This window comes from Mycetomoellerius zeteki, unplaced genomic scaffold (genome assembly GCF_001594055.1).
Source record: "Mycetomoellerius zeteki isolate Tzet28-1 unplaced genomic scaffold, Tzet1.0 scaffold106, whole genome shotgun sequence".
NCBI lineage: Eukaryota > Metazoa > Arthropoda > Insecta > Hymenoptera > Formicidae > Mycetomoellerius > Mycetomoellerius zeteki.
In genome coordinates, this window is record NW_017255975.1 from 893,496 (window position 1) to 920,226 (window position 26,731).

The following is a 26,731-nucleotide window of genomic DNA, read 5'->3' on the forward strand; positions in this document are numbered from 1 at the left end:
TCATCCTGAGTTCAAAGGTAAACCTTTTATCTGAAACCTCCAATATGGATACCTTTCTCGCCTCCGTTACGACATTTTAAGACGTTTTATTCGGTCTGCTTTAGTCCTCTCCTTTCTTTCTCTTTCTCTTCTTCTGGATACATCGAATGTCTTGAGTCAAGACATTCGATGTATCCACGTTTATGTCTGTATCGTTATTACTTCCGTTACACGCACATGAATTTTAGCGGATCGAATGACATCATTTTTCCAGACCAATTCTCGTTACACTCGATCATTTTGAAAATGAGAAATAATGATGTGAAAATAGATTTTTTAGGAATTGATTCCGATTTCAGATATATACGAAAAATCAACTTCTATGCGTATTCACGATAATAGAGTTAATCTTAGACTAGCTGATCTAAATTCCTGAAAAAAAATTAAGAAATGTATATTTAATTTATATAAATCTTTCCTTTTCAATAAAACAAAGATGTCAAACAAGCAAAAAGCAATTCTCGATAATTCGGAAATCGAATCATTTAAATGGCAATAAAACGAAGTAGTTATTCGAACATGATACAAGAGAGAAAAAATAGATAGTGAAGGAAGTGAATGATGAATAGGTGGAGGAAGACAGCCCAGAGGATCATAACAGATTGTTTGACAGGTCTATTGTTGAATGAAGACAGATATTCGCCTACTTCCTTCCTCTCTCATCCTTCGAAACACAAACTGACTATATACAAAATTCGTCTATATTTCTAATATTTTTCAAGAAATACAAAAGTGCATTTTATTCGAGACTTAACCCTTTGTTTGCAATCATATTTTTATTCCCTCCGTCTGTAATCTGAATCTTCTTTATCCAATTCAAGTTTTTTTTTTACTGTTCTTGACTGTCAAGAAAATGTAAAAAAATTCAAAATTATTATACTTTTCAACATCTCTTACTCATTAGATCCCACTACTAACAAGATATTTTAGGAGACGGAATTTATTTCGGAGAAATTTGAGAGTGAAATTTCGCTTGTGCCAAAAAAGACCCAGAATGCAAATGGAGGATTAAAATCGCAGGTTCTCTATGAACGCATGACAGTTTCTGTCTTATGAATTTAAATCATAAATTTCAAGAGTAAGCCGATATAAGCCAACACAAGATAGTAGTGCTTAAAAATTTTGTATTATTAAGATGAAAATATTATTTTAATATAAATATTATTTTTGTCTTATTAATAAAAGATTTTTACACACTGTTATCTTGTGTTTGCTTACATCGGTTTGTTCTTGAAATTTCTCATTTAATTCTTTGAAGCCTTTTTTATTTTACATATGATTTTAAATCGTCATCATATATATATGTATATATATATATATATGTGTGTGTGTGTGTGTATGTGTGTGTGTATCCTGTCATCATATTGATGTGCATATTACACATAATACAATCTCTTATTGTAAATTTATGTTTTATAAATCGAGTGCATTATATATCATTCTACATTGTGTTTGATACAATCGAAGAATTGTAGAGTAAAGAAATATTTTTAATCAAGATATTTAGTCTAATTCTTTAGAAATTACTTTCACTCTTATAAAAGTACTCAGCGCTCGATTCATAAAATCTAAAATATACGTACATTGAAAAAAATTTACTAAATTTTAATAAATATTGATTTAAATAATACTAACTAAATATTTACTAGATGTAAATATAGACATATTTATTTAGTACGAGAAGAGTTAATTACAATTTTTATTAGTAAATATTAATTTATTGTAAGTAAATGTTTGCTTAGTATTGTTGAAAAAAAATATGAATTAAAATTTAGTAAATTTTTTTCGCAGTATATTACAAAATATAAAGATAATCACATAGGATACGTTCACTTTAAGCGCTCATGCGCTGTAAACTTTATTCTATCTTTATAGCTCATTATATGTAGAAGGAAGACAGAATGAAGCTTGAACTAAAAAAACGCATCCATAACATCATTATTTTATACTTATGAATGAGTATATTGCTGAGATGTAAGATGTAACAGAATAAATATTGGTAGCAACGAAAAAAATATATAAGTTATAGTGACAAATTAATCTCTTAATATATTAATTAATATGGAAATATATTAGAGTTTTCGCGCTTAGAGATGTATAATACATGTAAGCACTTAATACTTAATGCTACATTGCATTTTAATGAATGTAATAAATAAACGCGCAAACGGAGAAATTACGAAAATACTAAATAGGGCAGAACTACTTGATATATACAAATACGTTTATCAATTATAAAAAAATATAAATTCTAAATACAGTTGTCCGGCCATATTTAAATCTATGTGATGGTCACACACAATGTATTAGAATACTTAAGTACTCATAAATATAAAAATTTCAATTATAAAAAAAGCAGAGATTCGGACCGAAATTACATTTCGAAATGAAAAACCGGTTACGGTTATGGCCCGAGGCTACCCAACTTTTGATTTCAGTATCAGTTCTTTTTAATGATAATGATAACCGTTACAGGTGTATAATTACCAAAAACCGAAATCGAAAAAGATCGAAAAGGATCGAAATCCAGGGAAATCATCCAGTAATCGTTATGATAAAAGGATTGAAAACAAAAGTTGAATTTAGCCTCGGACTGAAATTTTTTGATCCGAGTCCCTGTAATAAAAAAGTTACGTTGAATCCTTGTTTTATAAACCCGTTTGAATTAAGTTTTTAGTATTAATAAATTCGGAAATCTGACAATCTTATGATAATATTCTTATCTTATTTTTATTTATAAAAAACAATTTATTTAATAATTCATAACATGTATATAAAACTCATAATATAAATAATATAAACAATAAAGAATCTTATTACATCATCTTATTAGTACATGTGAACACAACCAATAAGACATACGAATTAAAGACTCATAACGATTGAAGCTGGATCTTTGATTCTGGAATAATTCAATGTGAATTTATATATACTATATATAATATACAGTATATATGTACATCATATATACTATATTTGTAGTCATTTTAAACTGCGTGCCGAAATTTTATCGAACTTAAAATAAATAATATAACTCATAATAATTAATCTAGTTAAATAGATATTTACTTTACAAATCATTTTTCAATTATAAAGCAAGGATTCAACATACGAATATTTTTCACAATAGTGATTATAAGCAGAATTTGCTATATGTTAAATGACAATTGCAATTAATAATTGGATACAGTAGTCTTTGGTAAGCTTCTATGGCAGTGTTTCATTTCCTTACCAGCGTGGAGGAGTCGATGGTACAACTTGCTGATTAATTAAGAATGGTCCGCTATATGTGGCAGTACACATTTCTTCAATATGGAAAACTTAAAAAAAAATACGTGTCTCTAATTAAATTTCTTACCTCCAAGCAATAAGAGGTGCCAATCTTTCAGTTAATCTTTGATAATTTCTCTCCAGTTCCCGCTGATAATCCCGCTGATCGGGACCAATCAAATTCTTGTTACGCCGCAAAGCGTCGAGACATTTTTTTTGGAAATCTTTGAAACACAAACGAAGCTTGTGTTGTAGTCTGCTCGGTTGCGCATTTTGTTCCCGCAAACCGGAAAGAAATACGACCGCTACTTCAGCAGGTCCTTGATTGACCGTCGTGCCAATGCAACCTTGAAGAACCATTTGCAGCATCTTTGCGTCGGGTGGTTCTTGAACGGTCGCAGCGGCCACCTAATTAAGATACAAAAAATGTATTTATATGTATATTATAAAATTACATGTATATTATAAAATTAAAATAAAGCGTGAAGGAGCAATCGATACCTCAGCAGTCTTCTTCTGTATGTCTTCAATTGCCACTTCAATAGGACTTAGGACTATCTGTTTTCGAGCTACAACTCGAATTCTGGTTTTTAAATACGGGAAATGCGTCGCCACCGTTAATATAGTCTTTCGTTTGCATTGTTCGCGTAACTCGCCATGTGCTTTGCCACCAGGAGTAAAAGGTGTCGCATAAACGAATCGCTCTACAAACAAAAAGCCGTTATAAAAATAAATCCAAAATTATTTGTAGTAAAATAAAATATTTTATCTTAATCAATACTCACTTATATTGAAATTTCGATGGAAAACTGTTGGTCTGTGTCTAAGCTCGTGCGCTTCGAAATACGGTTCTACATAAGTGATCTGAACATAAGCTTTATCTGGTTCCAGCTTGCTAGGATCCACAGGATTTGAATCCTTTATTATGACTATATTATCCACGCCGAATCTTTCGGCATAAAAGTTCTCGAGTCTCGAGAATATCTCCGGAAGTTTCGTCAAGGTAGGCTCTTTGTAAACGAATTCTTCACCAGCGAGATCACCGAATCTGGCACCGTAGAAACCAACTCTAAAGTATGTTCCGAAGACGCGTTTGCCGGCCAATTGTTCCACACGCGTATATGCTTCGTGAAGTTTACTAAAAAAAAATTCCAAAAAAGTATGTAAATTTGAAGTACAAAAATATTCTCCCTATCATATTAAATAATTTAAATTTTCTTACCCGTGAATATTAGCTAATTTCTTATAGTCGTGTGCAGCTTCCGCTATAGGCAGTAACACCCTATAGACATCAGGAATAGCTTCGTACATTCCAGCTGCATGAAAAGAGCTAGCCGCGTGCTCTAATAAACCTGCCAATCCGCTTTCTGAAAAATCAGGGCCTAAACAAAGTCCTTCTTCCCTTCTAGCTAATACGTCATCGCCGACAGCGCTTTCTTCTAAAGCATTCGGTGTCACGGCATTCAAAGCGACGGCTCCTACAGGCCGACCACCGCCACCAGGTTCTAACAAATGAAGATATTCTGCTACTAGAGCGGCACTATGCACTAAACACATTGCTGCTTCTGTGTGATTTTTCCTTTCCATGTGCTGCTGTGCCATGTTTGCGAGCCAAGTCAGACGAAGATCAGGTGATCCTTGATAACCCTTGGCGATTCTAAGCAAAATTTAGACATATTCCTTAGTTTAAAGCTCGTTATACTTTAAAAACACAAATTAAATTATTGTCATTAGTAAAGATTCAGAAATCTTACCTATACATTAGATCCAAGAGCATTTCAGGATCCTCTTGGAATTCCTTCATCTTAACAGTATCAGAGAGAATCATATGAAGATTGAATAGTAGATCCTTCACTTGTTCGGGAAAACTCGTGTCTGCAAGCTCTGTATCTCTCTCGGCATACACCAGCACCGTTTTCAAGGCTCTACGTAACGCTCCTTCACTAGGAGCCCTTCCTCTCCCAACAAGAGCGGATAACGATGTTGTGACTTGCATCTTGACGCGCGCAAAATTCTGTAAACAATGTAAGATTAAAATAATGCTTCATCATAGACTACCAATACAATGATATCTCATGACAGCTTACATTCCCAATTTCGAAATTTTGTCGCATCAGTAAATACAAACTCGCAGCTGCATGACTTCTAATAGCGCTTAAAGGCGAGCTACACCGAGTGAGTAGTGTTAAGCACAAATCCCCACAGCGCTCGCTTTCCTCATCGAACAATGCACTATGATACTTAAAAACTAGAGCTCGTTGTGTATTGAACATGTGCTGAAGAACCAATGTACTTTGGTTTCTAGCCAGAGCTCTTAATAACACTTTCAATACCGCACCAACAACTGCACCTATATAATTTCGAACATGTAATTTATTTCTCCTCGTTATATTTAAATAATTATAATGAAATAAAAAATTCGTGAATACCTCCACCGCCATCAGCTTGAACTACAGATTCTAAAGTATCTAATACAACAAGAGAAGCCTCAGCCGCTAAGGCTCCTTCTATATGGGCATCTTGTTCCACAGCTCTTCCCTCCGGTTGTTCGCAAGATCTTGAAGAATCAATATATCTATATAATTAAATAAATATATTAATTTATAATTATAATTTAAATAATATTTATACCTGTAAGGCATTTGATCTTTGCGCCATCTCAATTTATCTCCGGTCACTCTCTCCTTTCTTCGCAGCATCATTTCGCTCCTAGCACTTCCCTGACCGAGAATCACGTCTTCCAATCGCGATCTAATGTCACTAGTGGCCGTTGCTTGAGGTGGTAATCTTTTAAGTGCTTTCTTGCCTTTGTACTCAAAAGCTGCGGTGGCTATATTCAATACTTGCAGCAAGCTCAATATGCGTCTCGCACTGAGTTCGGAGCACCATTGTGCTAGAGCAGTTCGCTCCAATCCCTTGAGCACCCATAAGACACACATTAATAAATGTCGAGTAGCTTCGGAACTCAAGGATACGCGACACTGATTGCCCGCAGTATCCGCCGATGCTCCGCCTGCAATGGCCAATGCTACCGATTGCGTGATTGATCCAGATTCATCCGGATAAACACTTTTATCTTTGGAGTCCCAATGATAAAGCTGGGGTAAGGCATCCATCAAGATACTAAGCAATGGCAGATATAACGCAGCGACTCTAGCCTTTGCTGCAGGATCGGAATATCGTGGATCAGCATCATGGCAACTCATAAGATGTCGAACAGTTCCGATAGCTTTATTCTGTAACATCGGATTTGGTATCTCCAGGGTGTTTGCCAGATCGGACAGAACGATGCCGACCAGGAAATGCTGCTGCCTGAATTCTTGACTGAGTTCCGAAAAGCGAGCTCTATCCCCGGGCACGAGAGTGGATATCAGACTACCTGAGCTGCCGGTTGATGGACTGGGTGATGCTGGAGCGGATCCTGATGTATAGCCGGTACCGAAGGGAAGATTCAATGCTACGTAGTGCTCGTGCGAGCACACCGTTCTCACGAGATCGAGCTTCAAAGCGAATAATGCCGCCGAATCAGGAATATGCATCGACGCATCCGACAGCGAACAACAGGCGGCGCGAACGAGTGACAACACGAATCCTCTGTCCATTACAGATAACAGGTCAGACAAAAAATTGCCAAGACTCGATATTAAATTGGATGCCACGCGGATCTCCTTGCCGCAACGAGATATCACCTCGGATGTTAACGCAGCGGTGAGCGTAGCGACGTCGTCACAAAACTGCGGTGAAAATCTCAGTTTCCGCAATGCCTCTAAGGATCCCATTTCGGACAGCGTCACGACCATCGAACGCATTATCAACTCTAAGAAGAACCAGGAATGAGTTATTGCCAGCTCGCGTGCCTGACCGGTGGATACAACCCAGTGCAAAGCAAGTTCCTCATGTAGAAGTCTTCTGGTGGGATGACTGTTGACTGAGGGAGATTCTTGCCGCATCGACGCAGTTCTGTCCAACCCTCGTGAGTGGATCTCCATCTCCAGATCTTCCAAAGGCAAATCGGGATTACTCTGTGCTCGTGCAACGCTCCCGATGTGAGTCATGCTCGGTAGAGAGCATTGATACGCTATGTAAGTGGCTAAAAGAGCATGTCTTCCATGTGCGTCCAGTTGACCGTCCGGCAGATTGGTGATATTTCGCACAAGCAGTCCTAAAGCCTCAAAAATGGTAGCGGCGACGTTCAATGATTGAGACGGTAAGGTTGGCGGTCGCACTAGAAGACACAGTAATTGATCCAGTAATTGAGGAAGAGATCGTACCAAAGCAGAATGCGATGCGCGCGCTAATTCGAGGAGCGACGATTTCAATTCTGATTCCATGCCCGCTTCGCCTATACGAGGCGGAACTTGACCGGTTTCTAAAAATCCGCATAACGATAAAAATCTGTAATATGGAAATTATGTTGAAAATTATTACATTTCTTTAATTCACTTTACAAGTAAAAGATAATGTATTATTGTATACCTGTCGATATATTTGTCTTGCGGATGAACACTGGAAACGGGCTCCAATATGACAGTGAAAACCCCTCGATGAGCATCTACCCATCGAGTGCCCGGTAAAAGAACATCAGGTGCAATATAGGAATAATTTGCGGGTGGCGGATCCAGCATAGCAGGCAAGCTAAATTCGCCTGATTGGAGATGACCATCTCTTAAAAGCGGTAGCCACTACAAATAGTTTTATATATTCAATACATCAATCAAATTATTGATCCATTAGTTTTATTAATTATTGATTGAAAGTTACTGTATATGCGACTGCCGTTTCGACGTTTGGTTGTTCCACTTTCTTCTGGCAACTAATGTGATAAAAAGTGAACAATAAGTGATGTTTTGCACTTAAATCCGCAGGTAGCCTCATCTTGATTTCATCGTAAAAGTTTGGATTTTTATTGTGATATGACACGGAAGTAAAGTATTCGTGTGTCATCTCGGGACAGGATGATCTACCTAAGATAGCTGTGAGCGCGTCGGCTTCTTGCTCACCTCCCATGAGCTGAATTCTTACAGCAATATTGCGAGCTGAGCCAGTTCTAGAACTAAAGTTTGCTTCCTATGAACAATAAAATATAATTCTAATATCGTGTAATTAATAGAAAATAATTGGTCGTACAATTTTATTTGATACACACCTTGGGATAAAGATAAAGAAGATTGCGATACGTCAAATCTGGCGAAATAACTTCGGTCGGAAACTCGAGTATCTCCTTAACAGGTCGACTCTTTTCATCCGGATATGGAACTAATCTTCTAAGATCAGGATCTAGACACCTCGGCAGCTCTTCGGGTCTGGGACTGAGATCCAATTTCAATATCCCTGGTAAGCATTTTAATCGTTTCAAGTTAGATCCAGGTCTTCGTAATTCAACCAAAAGTTTATAAAGATCTTCATCGCGAAGTCGTTCGCTTTCCTGCTTGAAAAAGCTCGAAACTGTTAAAGTTATGGGCCTGCAAGAATATCAAGATGTTACTTGGGTCATAAAAGCTCTTTGTTGAAAAATAGAATATTATACAAACCTAAAGCTATCGAGGCAATTGGCAAAATCGTCTGGTGACCAACTGCGTCTTTTGTCTGAGCTCCGTCTTTCTAGCGAACCTCGTCGCGTTGGCGGTTCCACTTTCTTTCGCCATTGTTCCAAACCTCCCGACTTTCTGTCTAAGGATCCAGCGCTGCCAGTGCTATCCGTGTCACCACCACCACCAATTACACCAGACAGATGAATTGCAGTCCATGCGAGAGGCATTCTATAACGACCAAGGCGTTCACATGCAGCGGCAGCGGCAGCTTTAACCTACGGAAAAGAATAAAACAATAATGTATGAAAACTGTCATTTTAAATCGTTACTATCTCTTCTTTTTATTACTTATTTTATTACTTTATCTTTATTTTTATCTTCACGTAAATATGGTTCGGCACACTCCGATATATCGCCTTGCAATACTTTCTCTAGCCGCACGACAAGAAACAAATCAGGACTAGGTTTACTGATGCTCAAAACACAACTTCTGGCTAAGGTACTTGCATCGCTATAAGCAATGTGTCCTCCAAGCATTCTTTTCAACCCTTCTGAATTCATATCGACATAGAAATTCTCCGATACCTGAGCAACAATTTGTAATTAGCATTATGTGTTCTTGAAGTTATTAATTTTAATTTATATAGTTAATTTTAGTCATAAAAAAGATATCGTACTTTTTTCTTTTCTCTGGCGTCATACAGTGCAAGACTCGCGAATATTGGCTCCACTTCTAGTTCTAATTTTAATTGCAGACATTTCACGAGAATTTTATGAGCAAAAGGCTCTGTAGGTTCTGGAGCAATGTTAATTTCTTGCCATTCGTCATCAGGAGAAGTTGGAGGAGCATAAAGAGGAAATAAGGCTTCCTGAAAAATAAATATTTAATCAAAATAAAACCTACAAGGGCTTGTCACTTTACAATTCTGTACCTGTCGATCTTCCAATCTTTTTTGTTCGTTCATTTGATCGATTGTTTCAAGGCAGACGCGATCTAATAAAGTCGGTAGAAGAGGATCATGTTGTGAATGTCGCAAATCCAAACTTGCCCAAGATCCTCTTGGAGTATCTCCGGAGTTGGACAAATCATCCTCTTCGTTCGGTGATACACAGCCATTTGCATCTTCTTGATCTACCTAATTGAGATAAATTACTTTTATTTCTGCTCACATCACACACAAATTAATTATCTTCAGCACTAGATACTTCAAAATCTTGTCTAGGTGTATCCTGAAGTAATCTGTCTCTGGCAATAGGTGAAATTCTCCCTTTATATTTGCGATGTATTACAATCCAGTCTGAAGTAAAACTTTCAATGCATCTTTTCACATAAGGCGACACAGTATCTCTGAAAGCCAAATAATTAAAATAAAGAATAGATTTGATTACATTTATTACACATTTACTATATACACAAATTTTAAATAATATATAATAATTGGTAATGCTTCAATTATTTGTCTTACATTGATTCATGTGGGACTACTGGCTCCTCTGTTCGAATTTTCCTCTTTACAACTCTCAATTCGACATCTCCCGGAGGAAAATCTAGTATTGGTTTTAAAGGCTCACGTTCTAGCACTGACTGGTGTTGTCCTAAGAATTCTTCATAATCAAGTGGTTCTAATACCTCGCACAACGACATCTGCATAATGATTAAATATTTTACTTAATAGTTAAATAATTTACTTCAAAATTAGTTATAACATTTTCATGTTTTAGTTTTCCAAAGAAAACTGCATGTGTACCATAGAAGAAAATCCTGATATACTGCTACCACTTTTTGATAAATCACGGGAATAGGAAGTAGAAGTAGCAATTTGCCGCCTTACATCAGCAGCATGCTGTTTGCTTAATTTGTGAGCAAATGCACGCTGGACTGAAGACATTATAAATGTCCCAGTGAAATAATCTGATGAGATTCTACAAAAAAAAGATTACATGGATAAATCTATTTTGATAAAACACAACAAATAATTTTAGCCTTTATAAATTCAAATTAATAATTGTAATGTATTTATTTCTTTTAAGGAAATTACATTATTTTAATATATATATATATATATGCAATTATCATTTTATTCAGAAATAATGCGTGCTTTCAATTATAATAACAAAATACTATAACTGTTATAACAAATCTAAAAACGGTAAAATTGAAAAGGAATGATTAATATTCATAAGTTGTAAGAGTAGCTTGGAAATGGAGCAGAAATTATAACCATGCCTACGAGTATGAGTAATGAGATATCGCGACGAGAATGTGTATTTATTACATCGGACAATTACTCGGACAATTACTTACTTATATTAATCCGAATTCATCGAAAACGAGTTGGCTGTGAATAATCAAAATCGTCGACGAGAATTCACTGTCCTCCAATATTTCCTCAAACCTTGACGCGTTTGTATTTGACGTGAATCCTTCACTGACGCCAACTGACGCAACTGACGCTTTAGAACAGTCACACTAATTAATTAAAACTGATCGGAGTAATCGAAAAGGTTACCAGATTTTAGACGACTTTTGCACTGTTCTGCACTGCATTACACTGATCACATTAAGCCTGTTCTTTTTAGCTAAACTTTCCTCCTGTGGAGAGAAAAGGAAGAAAGATGAACTGGTGCAAAAGTTCAGCTAAAAAGAACAGGCCTATTGCACTGCCTACACAAGTGACTACACCTATATTGCCAATTATAATGCCATCAGAGCACAGAGAGACTTTTGTCGACTTGTGTCATTTGTAAATGGAAAGCATCCATAAATTGCCATAAATGCTCCCTGATTATCTGTGTGATTTATACATGTGAGAGTGAATGAACAAAAATATGGCGCTGCCCAGTGCTGTCTTCAAACGTAGAGGCGAAATTGGCACTATCGGCAGTCTATGAGTCTACTTATAAGAGTCTGTGGTTGATGGAATAACAGCTGTTGTAAACGATAATAAGCGGACATCGGGCATGTCATAAGAAATGCAGAAAACAACAATAATGATGTGCGACAAGAAATCCGAATCCAAACGGCAGAGTCGGCTCGTATAATTGGAGAGAGATTTATGGAATTCCACAAACGCCATGTGTCCTGCACTATTGGAGAACGAGGAGCGATGTTTGGGTGGCATGACTTTTTTCGCGCAAAGCCACCCGGTGGAAGTGTGCGGCAGCAACGGTTTACCACTCACGCCGAATTCCATAACTATCTACGGGAAGGCACAATTTCTAAAGACCATCTACCATCCTCATCTCTCTCCCTATCTTGATATAATTAGAAGCAAACATGGTGAGTCCTGACAATGCAAATAAGTTTGTTTCCTACTGAGACAGTATAAATTATTTTTGTATATTTGTAGAGAGGATTGTGGTTGTTATGGAGTATAGTGGCAATCCATTGAGCACTAGGCATGATTTAAGTACAGAAGAAATCGTTAAGATATCCTTTCAGAGTCTCTTAGCGTTACGACATATGAACGAACTAGATCTTGTACATAGACACTTGAGTCCAGATAATATATTGATTAAGAAAAACGGTGATATCCAATTATACAATTATGGATTGTATTACATGACAGACGGAGGAAAGAATGTATCTTTCCCAATTGGGTATTTTTTCAAATATTTCTTTTTACTAATATAAATATTAATGGATTTATATATCTATTTGTAATAAAATTGTAAATAAATTTTCTTTTCTCAGTTCTCCAAAATACACAGCACCAGAGGTATTTCTAAATCCTAGTCCGAGTGGTGTTAAAATAGACTCTTGGTCTTTGGGAATGATTATAGCAGAGCAACTATTAGGACAATCTATCTGGCCTGGTATAAAATTATCCCAGTGTTTGAGGAGAGTTCTGAGCTTAATATTGTGTAATACTAGCATATTCGAACGTCTTGCCAGAGAAAACAATTGTTTCCATACTTATGAAGTATGAATGCATCTATTATATATTGTAATCTGCTTACATTATAATGTTACATATCTTATAACATTACATCTTTGTATCATACAGAAGTTACCAAGAGAGCTAAAGGAATTTGTAGATTCGTGTCTGCAAATTCATCCTACCAAGCGCAAGACTCCAGAGGATTTACTGGAGCTGCCCATATTTGCGGAACATTTAATAAGAAATACACAAGAAAAGGAAGAAAATCTCTATAAGAATGTTATTGTTAGAAAAATGGATGAGTTGTATTATCTATGGCAATTGGCCGGTGGAGATATTACTGTAGATCTAAAAAAACAGAGTCTCATTAGATCAAGACCACCTATCTTATCTATTCCAAAGTAATTTTCAAATATATATATATATAAAATAAGCATTCATATAATTACATTGTTCAATGCGATTATATCAAATATTTGAAATTTTTGTTTCAGCTTAGTTATATTACTTGGCCAAATGTTTGGTCAGAGAGACACTGCTAGTCTACTCGATGTAAGGGTCGTAAAAGTTCCTATGGAGACTCTTCGCCAGCGTTTAGCTCATATCCCATACATAGCAAACTATCCTTGGTTAACAAACCAGTCAGTTCACTTTTATCTCTTATCCTGTATCTATCGCAGTATTATGAATTGTTATAAAAATTTTACATTACAGAATGCGAGTTCAGGCACAAGAAGATCTAACGAATGCCGCATCTCAGTTGCCACTAATCATAAGGGAGCGTGATACGGAATATCAGTTTTATAGACTTGTCCTATTCGACAGACTTTTACAGGCTTATCCGCTCACTCAGGAGGCAATTATCGAGGAAGCACATAAAGATATACCGCCTCCAGTTAGAGGTGCCGTATGGGCGGCTTTGCTTGGTATCACCGGCGATATACAGAAGCGTTATGACATGATTGATAAGGAAACGCCCACTCATACTGATCGGCAGGTATATAATTGCTACATTATAATATCATACTCGATATGTAAATGCATTTTGCTAATAATTTGATTTCAGATAGATATATAATAATTTCAGATAGAAGTGGACATACCGAGATGCCATCAATATAGTGAATTACTGTCATCTGGTGCTGGACATGAACGATTGCAAAGATTGCTAAAGGCATGGGTCAGGAATAATCCACATTATGTCTATTGGCAAGGGCTCGATTCGCTGACAGCTCCGTTTCTTTATTTAAATTTTAATAATGAAGGTATGACTATCCAACATACATTTTTGTTTCTTTATCTGTAACTGGAACATAAAATCCTGGTGACCCTGAGACATTTTTCTAATTTTTAAATAGTGTAATGATTGGAATAATTTTATATTTCACATTTTATTTTTCATGAGTTTTTGTTACAATTTTTTATAGTTGACAAATTTAAAACTTTTAAAACTATATATGTATTATAATAACAAGAAACTTTAATGGGATTCATATATTCCTTTAGTCATAAAAAATATATTTTCCTGTTACAAGTTAATGTATCGCACAACAAAAAATTACAATTTTAGCTCGAGCTTTTGCGTGTCTGTCAACCTTCATACCAAAGTATCTCCACAAGTTCTTTCTGAAAGATAACTCAGCGATAATACAGGAATATCTGGGCAAATTTTCCCAAATTATTGCGTTCCACGATCCCCAATTAGCGAATCATTTGAAGTCCATAAATTTTGTACCGGAACTTTTTGCCATACCATGGTTCTTAACAATGTTTTCACGTAAGTTTTGCTATTAATATACTTTTAATATGCCATATTATTAATTGTTGATATAAAAATTAAAAAATGACTAATTTTTTAGACGTATTTCCGTTGCATAAGATATTGCATCTATGGGATAAACTATTGCTGGGAGATTCGTCGTTTCCTCTCTTAGTTGGATTAGCGATATTGAAGCAACTGCGAGATTCCTTACTAATGTCAGGTTTCAATGAATGTATTCTCCTGTTCTCTGATTTACCCGAGATTGACATAGAATTATGCGTTAAAGATTCCATGACAATGTATCAAAACACACCCGCTAGTATTACATACAGAAAACACCAGTACAATACAGCAAAGGTACAGTATTGATGTAATTGATTATCTGCATATTTTAAAATTCTAATTAATTCGTAGGATGCAAATTGGATTGAACCTGAAACAGGAACCGAAAAGATGCCAAGAATAAGTGTAGACGACTTTTTAAATCTTTACAACAATTCACCGAGTAAAGTCATAGTGGTTGATGTACGTAGTAATATACAGTAAGTATTCGTTTTTAAATGGTAATAAAAAAATTCTGTTGAAAAGATTTATTTTCTAAACTAATCTATTTTTAACAGATTCGAGAGGGGTGCTGTTCTCGGCAGTATTAACATTCCATTTACAAGTGTGCAATTATCTCAAACTCACATCGACACACTCGGGCCGCACGCAAAACCATTGACAAATAATAAAAGCAGTGTTGTTGTGATTATTGGACCGCACGATCAAAACAATGCGCTGGCAAGTAAATCATATATAAAAGGAAATTGTGAAAAGAGATTTAATTGTAATATATTTTCTAATAGTTTGCAGAATTTCTGGTAAAATGCAGTGTCGTAGGAGTCTGTTCTCTGCAAGGCGGAATTAACGCATTACGCTCCAAGTCTCCGAATATTATAGTACCTGCACGTTAATTGAATTACGTAATTGAGTTACTATACATATAATACTCAGATGTATTCTCTATACAGTACAATTGACATACGATATATGTAAAATTGTATAACGATCTTGTATAATTTTGTTATAAAAAATTTTATTGCATTGCGTGACTAGATTATTCACAAATGATATGCCATATGCGCTTCGTATGTGTACACCTCCGGTTGCTATGACAACGAATGTCAAAGTTATGGACACTAAAGCTTAGACACGTGCCTTTTGTTGCACACTTTTTGATTAGTTTTACTCATATAATATTAGCTTAGGTAAAAAAGTATGGATAAAGGTATACCGCCGGATCTTCACAAATGGCTAAGAAAATGTTTGAAGAAGGAGTTCGGAAAAATTATACAAAGCGCTATAGACGAGGAACAGGTGCCCAGCGATATCGCCTACAAGCTCTCGCATTCGAAAGATATGACTGCTTTGCTGAATTCTATGAAGAAGGCAATCGCCGAGCAATACGTGGTGGTAAAACCTTCATCCGCAGCATCGCAATCGCAATCATCACTTTCCTTCGCTAGCGATCTCGCAGCAGACGATTGGGCTTCTCCGCAAGGAAACGCGGAAGAATATAACTGCATTATCGACAAAATTAGTCGTGACAAGCCGGTTCACGTGAGACTGGCTGGCTATGAAATTTTATTAAAGATCGAATTATCCAACATAAATAATAGTTCTCAGTGGGATGTTTTCCAAAAGATGCTGCTGGACGGTCTCACAGATGATAACAGAGCTATATTCGATGCCAGCATGCAGGTACATGCAAAGTTGCTGAATTGCTCACAATTAAACCATACTTACAGCAATTTATTGAACGCATTCAACACGCAATATCATTCGCAGAAATTGCGCGAGACTCTGCCCACTCTAATCTCTGGAATTAATTTCAAGTTTTTCCTGCATGAGAAACTGTTTTGCATAATGCATCTGATAGTTCGCTATCAAGAGGAAATGTTAAAAAACACTAGGCACAGCGATAAGACTGTGGAAGAAGTTATAGAGCAATTTATAGTATTTCTCAGTACGCATAGCTTTGGCAACTCGTTGCAGCCTAAAACTTTAAACATGCTAAATATTGTCTCGATATTAGAGCCGCAGGCCAAATGGAGCAAAAGGTGGCTTCATAGTCTCTCTACCAGGAGGATTTTCATCGCTATTCTAGCAAAGTCTCCGACGTTTCTGCAGAACGTTCTTGAATGCGTTAAGAGCGGTGTGGCAGAAACACCTTGTTCCTTGTCCATCTCTATCATGGATGAAAGCAACGAACTATGTATCCCTGGCAATACAATAGAAACCGCAACTTATCTGCATTGTTTGACCTTTGTCTCGCAGCTCTGCAGCTACGAGGCGGGTAGAAAATTGATCGCGGAGAGTTCATTAAAAACGCCATTTGATGTGGCTGATTTCTTAATAGAATTATTGAACTCTTTAAATAAGTTAGCAGCAGAAGCTCCGAGTGGAGTGTACAATACTTCCTGCAACGCTCTTCAAAATATGCTCAATATTTCGGATGTACTATACAACATTGACTTTTACCATGCCACATTATGTCGCTTGGCATCTCTTTCTGGAAATAATATAAAGATTTGGCCACATACGTTAAACATTATTTCTCATATGATAGATACAGTAGATGGGCCAGCATTTTTGACTACAAATTGTAAAGAGCATTCAACAAATTCTGAAAATACCTCATCAAAATGTCCAGTTGCAATCGTAATGCAATGTGTATCGAATTTATTGAAACAGCCGTTTTCTATAATGGATATAAAATGTATTTTAAGTTCGTTTAATCTAATAGAAAAATTATTCAATATTTATGACGTTTACGAGGCTGCGCAAGAACAGATTGAAACGCAATTCTATCCAGCCGTCGCCAATTTTTACAAAAGAATAAACAAATGCAGTGTTGAAAACGAAAATAAAGTTCAACAACTCGATAGGTAGATTTATAGGAAAATAGATTTTATTTCTGAAAATCTCAGCTTGCACAATCATATATAATCTCTAAAATTCTATTACAGTGCTGTCAAAAAAGTTTTATTAAAAATGGTATCAATACCACTCGGATTGCAAGCGCTCGTTAATGAGAAGTTAGTATTCGAAGAACTGATTCGCGGATTAATCGCTCCTTTAAGAGTAATCTGGAGTTCTACTGACATAGTCAGCTTCATTTCATCGGCTGGTTATTTTGATCTGGGCTACAATGTGCTCGCAAATCTCGGATCCCACGTTCTATCAACTTTGCTGTCGCAAACCTGCACAAACGCAAAGGATCCCAGATTTTTTTATGATCCTTGGGATAGAGAAAATGTTGACGAATTTCTACATATTCTCACATTATTTTCCCTTAATTTTAATTGTACAAAACTTAACTACTTATATTTTTTATTGTACATATTCTTAACATATGATTAATGGATATATACATCCATTAACAGGTTTCGCCGCGTTTATGGTTAATGATAGCGAATCGGATGACGAGGAAAAGGATCCTTCGAATTTGTTTGAATTACTGCAGGCTGCAATAGACGAGGATTCAATTTATCATTATTTAGCTCTTCTATCGTTGAATACTGTAATTTGGAATCTAGACGTTTGTGCTTATTTATTAAATTTGTTAAATTTCCAGGTAATACATTATATATGTGAAACATGTACGATGAAATAGCAGCTGTATATGATATAATAATACAACTTGTACTTGTATATAATAATACAATTTTTTAGGAAATTCTATTAGATATTCAGAAAGGTAGCACAATTTTCCTTGAAGTTCGCAAAGAACAAAGCGACGATGAAACTGATTATAAGACAGAGGACGATATTGATGATGGTGATAAGCCAGAGCCGCAAAAGGAATACATAATTGATGAATGCAGTTTTTTACGACATGATATTTTATTAAAATCATATTACATGACATATAAAAGAAAACAATATGTGATACCATTTGAGGAATATGAACTTTTTTCGGAGTTTCCACCTCCCAGAATATATGCAGATATGATAGATTATCGAGAAATAGAATGTGATTCAGAGCTGAACGATATGCTGCAGGAGGAAAGACCCGGATTATTAGATATCAGTTGGGTTTCACAAGTTAGAGCGGCTCATAAAGCCTCGCGATGTCCAATTAAGGTAATTTCACAAAGATAAATTTAGTATCATATTTAATAACAGAAATTAGAAAAATAATTTTTATTTTAGAATTCCATGATGATGAATTTGTTAAATCAAATGCACAAAGCTATTCCAACTGCGGAATGGGTAGAGCAGTTTGAATGGCAGGAGAATATAACATACGATACAGATTATTGGCTTCCGGAAGATATACATGCTATTAACATTGTTTTAAATTACGCTGAACAACGAAATATTTTAAAGAACAATAACGACAGTCAGAAGAATTTGAAACAATTCATTCATTCTGCCTACATATTTATACAGTACAATAAACCGAACAGATTTGACGGTTTTGATTGGTTCTTGGCAACAGTGTTCATTATTTGTGATGGAGATGTAGATAAGTATGTAACTGAATACATTATCTTCAAATATTTCATTTATTATTAGAGGAAGTAAATTAGCATAAAAAATTTGAGCCTCAGCTGACCGCGAATTAATTCTTTGACAGCTTTGTTTAATTTCCGGTATGGTCACGTATAGTGGCATAGTTCTTGTTTAATCAATATTTTTTTGTGATATTTTAATCACAAAAAAATTGATTAAACAAGCATTTCAAAGCTATCAATAGCGATTAACTCAAGCAAGTCATATATCATCATTGGCAGGTCTCAGATTGAAAACTTAGTTCTCACCAGGTCAATGTTTCTTTATTATCATCAACCGTCTCAATATTTTCTTTTCATCATTGACCAGATATGCTATTATATCAACATATTATTAAATAATATGCTAATTAGCAATTGATTATAGTTGCAAGACTTTTATCATGCAAGTAATTCAATTTCCATCAACACTGCTTCTTTGGCCGAAATTGGGCAAAGTTATCGATGAAAAAAATAACGAAGGCACCAGTTTGCAATTTACTTTTATGCAAGTTTTAGAAACTATGGTTAACATCGAGCTTCCAAATATTAAATATGGATTAAAGGTAAATTTTATCATTTAAAAAATTTGGTTACCTAAAAATATAATGTTTTGATTTTCAAACGAAAAGGATGTCTTCGGTGTCAATTGGTGGATGATATTCAATAGAATGTTGTCGCAATGTTTCTGGGGAATCCTTCCATGGAGCGAAATCGTTCATTTTTTTGCAATATGCATTTTGTACCCATCCGATTATATGGTGTATTATTCTGTATCACTCTTGCAATTCTGCCAGGAAGAATTGCTGCAGGATTTAACGAACAGAAAAATGTGGCCGGAGTGCATGGTATATACATGAAATGTACTAGAGTTATTTTCATTTAATACCATTAAATAACTTGCTAAATGCATTTTTATACAGATATTGGACGAGTATCGCTGTCATAATTATATTACGTATATGGATAATTTAGGTCAACGATATAGAAATCGGATTTTACCAGCAATGACTAAAAATTTAAATTCAGAAGATGAAATATAAATATATATATCTCACGAGCTTGTTAATTTAAAAAACACGAAAAAAGATGTGTATCATTCAACATTATCGAAAAAACAAATTACACATTCATGCAAAAGAAAATATCTTAAGGATTCTTAATATGAAATAATTAGACATCAGTAAAATGTATGTATATAACAAATAATAATTATCGTAATTAATAAAAGTTTCTCTGTTTTTCTATTTTCTATAGGTGCTTTCAATTATCATTAGCTATAATGAATGTATGTACACTTTGCATATACAGGGTGTTTCCAAATTAAATGGCAAAACTTCGGGAGCGTGTAGAGGAGTAAAAAACTAAGAAAAAAAGTTCTATAGACATATGCTCGTTTTTGCTCCGTTTCAGAGAAATCGAAAAAAAATGTTTACATTTCTTGCCATATCTAGCACCGACATATTTGATTACATTTTCCACGTTCTGTTATGAATTTGTCAGTCGCTCTTTGCGATATGCCGCGTACGTATTCTAATAGTGAATATGCTGATATGGTTTTTGTATAAACATTTTGTGTATTAGATTGTATTTAGAAATCTTCATGTATACAACATAACATTGACTGGTACTTGTATAATCCGCATACCTGCGAAATCCAACGATATAAGAGCTGTCGCTTGCAGATTTTCCAATGATAATACCTCAAACGCAGAAATCAAATACCTTTTTACACATATACGGTACAATAATCTCTCAATATTGTCATTCACACTCTTATTTGTTAATTAAACAATCAATCTTCGTGGATTGTGAAAAGTTTTGCTACTTCATTTAAATCGTCATACTTCGTGTTTCCTGCAAGAACCTGAAATATATAATATAAAAATTATGTTTTATTATCTAAATTATATAATGTTATATTGATTGTATCTGAATAAATCAGGAATATTTGTTAAAGTTAAATATTATATTTGAAAGGAGTTATAACATAAGTACAAAAACAGAATAATGCTGATAAATTTACCCGTCTGGCAATCGACATTCGGTTGAAGATATTCCACAGAACTATTCCTACTACAACATCATCTCGCAGATAGAAAACAACACCCTTCTCAAAATCTTTGTATTTCGTAGATTGCTCTGGCTTTACTTTATCTCCATGTACTTCTTTCTTTTCTTCTTCTGCGTTATCTTCTGTATTATTTTTTACAATCTGTGACTCCGATTTTTCATTAGATTGCGAGACTACAGAATTTGTTTTTTGTTCCTAGGAAAAAAATAACCCAGAGAAATATTTTTACAATTAAATATATCACATATTCACTGTAAGAATTACTTACATCGCTAGGATTATTAACCGGTATCGCGTTTGCTCCCGTCGTTTTTGCAAAAACTCCAACAGTTGGCAAAGATGAGTCTACGATACCTATCGCTTCATATCCTACATCAGGTCCCAAATCTGACCAAAACATCGATTGATGCAGATAAGGTTTACCTATAAAGAGAAATTTATGAGTCCATACTTTCGTAAATGCATTATTTTAGAGATATCTCTGAATTTGTTGAATTACCTGCGCCGGTCATATTTTCACCTGCTAATCTTCCGGAAGTAACTGCATGATCATGATGTTCGACTCTTCTTCTACCAAGTTTGACGTCATAGAAACATGCGGCGTCTCCGGCAACCCAAAGATTGCTTCTCGCCTCTAATTCAGCATTAACGAGGAATCCTCCTATTTTAGGGTCTGTCTCTAAATTGGAAGTTGTTGCCAAATCTGTATTTGGTTGAACACCTACCGCTACTATCACTTGATCAGCATCAATCTTTTTATCGCGAGAAAATAAAGTTTCAATATAAATTGAAGTACTTAACTAATTATATAGAAAGTTATACAATTATATATAAAATTACGTGAGCTCTTGAATATATCAACATACAGTCTGACCACCAGTGAGGACAAGGGACAATCGACCATTTTTGTATTTATAATCTTGAACTTCTGTGTTAGATATGGTGCGAACGCCTTCTGTTTCAGCTTTTTTTGTGGTCCATTCACTCAAATATTCTGGCAATACTTGTGCCATTATAAATTTTTCTTTATAAATTTGGAAAATATTTTTAGATTTATCTAAAATGTATTTTTTCATTATAAATTATTCACAAATATTTTGATAGTGAATAAAAAAAACTTACAACTCCTAGCGAGTGCGCAAGCAAGTTCCGAACCGAGAAATCCACCACCAATAACAACAACATTCTTGCATTTAGGATTAGAAACATTTTCTTCCAAATCAAGAAAATTATCTTTCGTTCTGAACGTTGTAATCTTATCTTTTATGCTGTCCTCAGCAGATTCGAATATCGGCAGACTTTTAGGCGATGCGCCTGCGAATACATATATAAAAAATTTAATTTTAAATTTTGATTTTGTCTGATAAAATTTTTGAACAGAATCTACCAGTTGCAATGAGGCATTTGTTGTAATTTATTTCATAACCATTATCGAGAGTCACAATTTGATTTATAACATCAATTTTTGTTACTTTCCAACCCATGGCTACAGCAACTCCACCCTTATCTGATTCGGTAAGATTAGTAACATTTGAGTAAAACTCTCGTGGCTCATAAAATATACTATAAAATAAATATAAACATTCTATATGCAAGTAAAAAGACAATTGTAAGGACATTATTCATTGTACGTTTAAATTGAGCAAAATTTACCTTCTCTGAGTACCATTCCATTGGTTAAAACGTAATTGTGCAGTTGTGTCTCTATCTGTATTATACCAAAGTTCTTTAGATAACGGTGGCCTCATATATGGAAATTCTTCCTCTTGTGCTATAACTAAAACCTGGAAGAAAATTCTTATGTGCACAAATAAAAAAAAGAAAATCTATTAATATACACCATACCTTAGCTTTGGGATCTCTAGATTTAATTGACCTAAATGCTGAAAATGCAGCCGTTCCTCCACCTATCAATAGATAAGGAACTTCTTTGAGGATTAATTTGGAATCTGCTGGAACTTTTACTTTGTTTTTAGATCTCAAATGCCTTCTTCCTTCTTTTTTTTCTAAAAGCACAGATAGTATATGTAAATAGTAATATTTTTAATATTTCTATTATTCCAATGAACAATTTTTTATTTAACTTACGTTTACTTTGGCCTTTCTGTTGATCTGTTTTGTCATCTTTCAAAAAAGATGAAGATATCTGTTAAAAATGTTACAATAAAAAAATTAAATTAATCAGTGTTCTTAATCAAATAAAATTTTCGTACATTGTAATACCTTGTATGCAACTCCTGTCACAATTAAGGCAGCAACTAGGTGCCAGTAGCTAAATTGATATTTTCCATTTTTTCTAAAATCTGAGCCTTTCTCGTTTAGTTGAATCTGTTTGCTGTTCGGTTTGCATCTTTCTTGCGGTGCTGGACAAGACGCTCCAGTTTCACAGACAGGAATTGTTTTTTGTGACTTGAGATATTTAGATTCAGGCACACATTCCTCTGGCTTGACAGTGGTACCTGATGGCTTATGTGGCTTTTTATTGCTTGCATCACTATTGTGGCGTAAGTTATTAATATTTACAACTCCTGTAATGTTTTTAGTAAGTTATCAATAGGCTATTATAAACAAAGAAGTATTCTCAAATAGTCCTTGATAATATATTTTATATGTAACATTTTATTGCATTATTCATGTTACTATCCAGCCACTTTCTATCAGTAAAAAGATGTTATCTCTGATTCAAAGAGATAACATCACTTTATTGGCAGAAAATAGTTGGACAGTAATACAAATGATGCAATAAAATGTTAGACATAAAATGTATTATATTTTAAAGTTAACAAGAAATATGAAAAAAAAACAAAGGGATTTATCAATAAACATTTATTGGAATTTTCTTAAAAAACGCGAGAATATCTTTACATTTCAAGTTATCAATAATGTTATTTAATACAACTTTACAAAACTAAAAGAAAGTGTCTCCAGGTTATGTTATTCGCTGCCCATTTCAGAGCAGATACGCCGCATGGAAGAGAGATTGTAAACACAATCCCGTTGATTCAAACGGTACAATTATCGCTCGGAAGGTTACGCAATCAGAGTACAGAATATCGTGCAGAAAGAAAAGATAATGACGAAAAAAACTGTTAAAACAGGCGGGAAATGAGAGATTTCTTTCAAATCAATATCCGGAGCAGGCATGAGTCAGAGAACGAGAAAAGGGCAGAAAAGGAGAGAATTCGCCGAGATAGCTGACACTCACCGGCATATTTTACAGGTCGATACAAGTGATTCACATGTGTGAGCCTGGAGGGCAATTGGCTGACGATCCTACCGTAAACGAACATCTTTGCCGGGCCGGTTGCTTTGTGCAATATGGTGGGCTCGCCGTGTTTTCCACTCAGCTGCTGCTGTATGCAGCAATCAGCCGCTGGCTGTTGCCGCCGCTTTTACCCTGGACCGGAAGGATGCTCGCCGGAAGGATGCTCGCTGCACGACACGCCATTACCTGGATTCTCACTTCCTTTCTCAAAGTCGCACCAAACTAAATCGCGAAAAAACGACTCTCTACTTGTAGCCGGAATACCGATGACTGATGGGCAAAACACGTAAATCTTTGATACCGTTTCGTCGCGATGCACATGCACCGGTGCACCGATGCAAGTTGCTAGCAGGAGTCGGGACCGCCTTTTGCATTTTCTAGCGCAATGCGCATGCGCAACGTTTCGGTGGTGAATCCAGTAATGCGTTCCAAACCTTGACTCTGTCAACCTGAGCTGCGTTCGAAAATATCATCCGAGTGTCCCTGTTTATCTTTATTATTTCCTCAATTGGTGCGTTCAGCAGAACGTTTGTTTTGCAACTGTTGTAAGTTTCCTTCGCGCTAATTGGATCATACTTTTAGATCTAGAAGAATGGTCCTATCTCAGCAGACAATCATAAAACGGTTGCAAAACTGTTGAGTCTGCTGAACGCAGCCAATGTTAAATAAGGATGAGATGATACACGGGGCCACCCGAGTGATATTTCCGAACACAGCCCCGGATTAGGGATCCATAGTCCGATCTTAAGGCCGGTATTCATAGTCAGATCTTATATTCAAGATCGTCTTAAGTTCAGCCTTGAGGTGTCACGAACCAATCAGAGGGCCGCATTAGCTTAAAACGTTACTTAAGACGGTCTTGAAATAAGAATCGACTATGAATATCGGCCTTGATCTCAAGCAATGGGCGAGTTCAAGACTGCAAAGCGGCTAGGCATGCTTATCGAGCGATTGAATATGATTGGTTGGATCTATAAATAATAACCAATTATGTTCATTTGCTCGGCAGGCTAGCCGCTTTGTCAACTCGAACGCGCCCAATGTCTTAAGATGCTAATACTCTTTGATTGGTTCATGCACTAGCTTAAGGCCGGAATCAGACTAGGCATTAAAGATTGAGATTGAAGATTGAAAGATTGAAATTTGACCAATCAAAACAATAGGAGCTAAAATTCCTTTGCCCTCATTGGTCAAATTTCAATCTTCAATCTTCGATCTCAATCTTTAATGCGTAGTCTGATTCCGGCCTAAAGCCCAGTGTCCACGATGTTAGAAATCCGTCCAAGATCTCGGATGAAGAAAGAATTGACCAATCGCATTGATCATGTGACTAAATTGTTTAAATGTGATTGGTTAATTCTTTCTCTCTCCGAGATCTCGGACCAATTTCTAGCATCGTGGACACAAGGCTTAAGACCATCTCGAATCTTGAGCACCGTCTATGGATTCCGCCCTAGGCCTCGTCTAAAGTCACTAGACCTATAAAGTACCGCAAACTCGCATCCATTTTGACGCAAAACGCGGCCATTTCGAATTTATGCATTTGTATGTATTTTATTTGGGAAAATGAAGCCGTCAAGTATGTAAATTAATGTTTTTAAATTGTAATTAGTTTATTTATGAACAAAAGAATATGTACGAATGCTTAATTTATGTGTTCTTTAGTTTAATACGGGTTTATATTTGTTGTAAAAGTTTAGTGCATGAAAGTGCACAAAGGAACATGTAAATACAGTTTAAAAGATGAACCACCATGCTTGGAATCATAGGTCTGTTCGCGTTGCTTGCACTTTTGGCATTCGGTATCTTCGCTTTCTCTCTTTTCAAGGCCAAATATATATCTATTTCATTTTAAGTGCAAAAATATTTGGGGATTTCATGCAGCGCGAACAGACCTCATGTACTATGTGCACTTCGGTCATTTTGACTCACATTTTTGAAATCAATTGCGCTACTTTAGAAATCTAGTGACTTTAGCCTCGACTACAATCAAGGCTGGGTTCCAAATTTACTGCCGCACTGAAAATGCTACAGTGTTATGTGCACTATAAAAGGGATCAATGTAAATTAAGCCAAATAATCCTTCCACGTGCCACCATGAACTAACCTCAAAATCTGGGATACACTTCTGGTTTTTAGCAAGTTTTAACAAATTTTCGTAGCATTTCGTTGAAACTTTGGCTTCTATATTCTGTAACTCTTAACTGTCGATATCATTATATATCAGGGCTGGGTAATCATTTAAAATGCCAAATATAAAATACTTAAAAAAATGTATTTAAAATGTAAAATGTTTTTCGAATCCACTTTATATGTAAAATGGGTAAATAGATATTTTAAATAGTTTTCAAATACAGAGTGGTTTTCCCTA

The 26,731-nt window shown here is 35.4% G+C and overlaps 4 protein-coding genes across 5 annotated transcripts; 2 read left to right on the forward strand and 2 right to left on the reverse strand.

Moving 5' to 3' along the window:
- Window positions 1-3,170: 3,170 nt before the first annotated feature.
- On the reverse strand, window positions 3,171-11,266 carry Zir (dedicator of cytokinesis). Its single transcript, XM_018450808.1, has 20 exons — window positions 11,146-11,266; window positions 10,589-10,763; window positions 10,307-10,485; window positions 10,047-10,188; window positions 9,773-9,976; window positions 9,518-9,709; window positions 9,201-9,425; window positions 8,841-9,115; window positions 8,456-8,771; window positions 8,071-8,376; window positions 7,786-7,991; window positions 5,941-7,704; window positions 5,739-5,866; window positions 5,397-5,659; window positions 5,064-5,323; window positions 4,532-4,966; window positions 4,095-4,447; window positions 3,811-4,013; window positions 3,398-3,717; window positions 3,171-3,322 (listed from the first exon to the last, which is right to left on the reverse strand). Exons 2-20 carry the CDS (start codon window positions 10,727-10,729, stop codon window positions 3,268-3,270), a joined length of 5,967 nt encoding a protein of 1,988 aa, XP_018306310.1. The 5' UTR covers window positions 10,730-10,763; window positions 11,146-11,266; the 3' UTR covers window positions 3,171-3,267.
- A 306-nt stretch (window positions 11,267-11,572) lies between these two features.
- On the forward strand, window positions 11,573-15,500 carry LOC108724439 (TBC domain-containing protein kinase-like protein). The gene is made up of 12 exons (XM_018450819.1): window positions 11,573-12,120; window positions 12,191-12,440; window positions 12,535-12,763; window positions 12,848-13,122; window positions 13,216-13,362; window positions 13,436-13,718; window positions 13,809-13,986; window positions 14,292-14,498; window positions 14,581-14,840; window positions 14,898-15,025; window positions 15,104-15,266; window positions 15,332-15,500. The coding sequence occupies exons 1-12, from the start codon at window positions 11,916-11,918 to the stop codon at window positions 15,437-15,439; spliced, it is 2,433 nt and encodes an 810-aa protein (XP_018306321.1). The 5' UTR covers window positions 11,573-11,915; the 3' UTR covers window positions 15,440-15,500.
- Window positions 15,501-15,676: 176 nt separating this feature from the next.
- On the forward strand, window positions 15,677-20,096 carry LOC108722776 (protein broad-minded). The gene is made up of 8 exons (XM_018448069.1): window positions 15,677-17,413; window positions 17,495-17,832; window positions 17,912-18,102; window positions 18,201-18,611; window positions 18,681-19,000; window positions 19,410-19,587; window positions 19,654-19,869; window positions 19,945-20,096. The coding sequence occupies exons 1-8, from the start codon at window positions 15,744-15,746 to the stop codon at window positions 20,062-20,064; spliced, it is 3,444 nt and encodes a 1,147-aa protein (XP_018303571.1). The 5' UTR covers window positions 15,677-15,743; the 3' UTR covers window positions 20,065-20,096.
- A 492-nt stretch (window positions 20,097-20,588) lies between these two features.
- Window positions 20,589-24,716, reverse strand: AIF (Apoptosis inducing factor). 2 transcript variants are annotated; one of them, XR_001936614.1, is made up of 13 exons: window positions 24,301-24,716; window positions 23,319-23,623; window positions 23,184-23,241; window positions 22,941-23,101; window positions 22,749-22,879; window positions 22,483-22,658; window positions 22,218-22,409; window positions 21,962-22,152; window positions 21,595-21,847; window positions 21,364-21,518; window positions 21,048-21,290; window positions 20,747-20,888; window positions 20,589-20,669 (listed from the first exon to the last, which is right to left on the reverse strand). XR_001936614.1 is itself a non-coding variant. In XM_018447834.1 (12 exons), exons 1-12 carry the CDS (start codon window positions 24,383-24,385, stop codon window positions 20,817-20,819), a joined length of 2,022 nt encoding a protein of 673 aa, XP_018303336.1. In that variant the 5' UTR covers window positions 24,386-24,716; the 3' UTR covers window positions 20,589-20,816. The 2 variants fall into 2 exon arrangements, 1 of the variants encoding a protein (XP_018303336.1); XM_018447834.1 differs by having other exon boundaries at window positions 20,589-20,888.
- Between the last annotated feature and the right edge of the window lie 2,015 nt (window positions 24,717-26,731).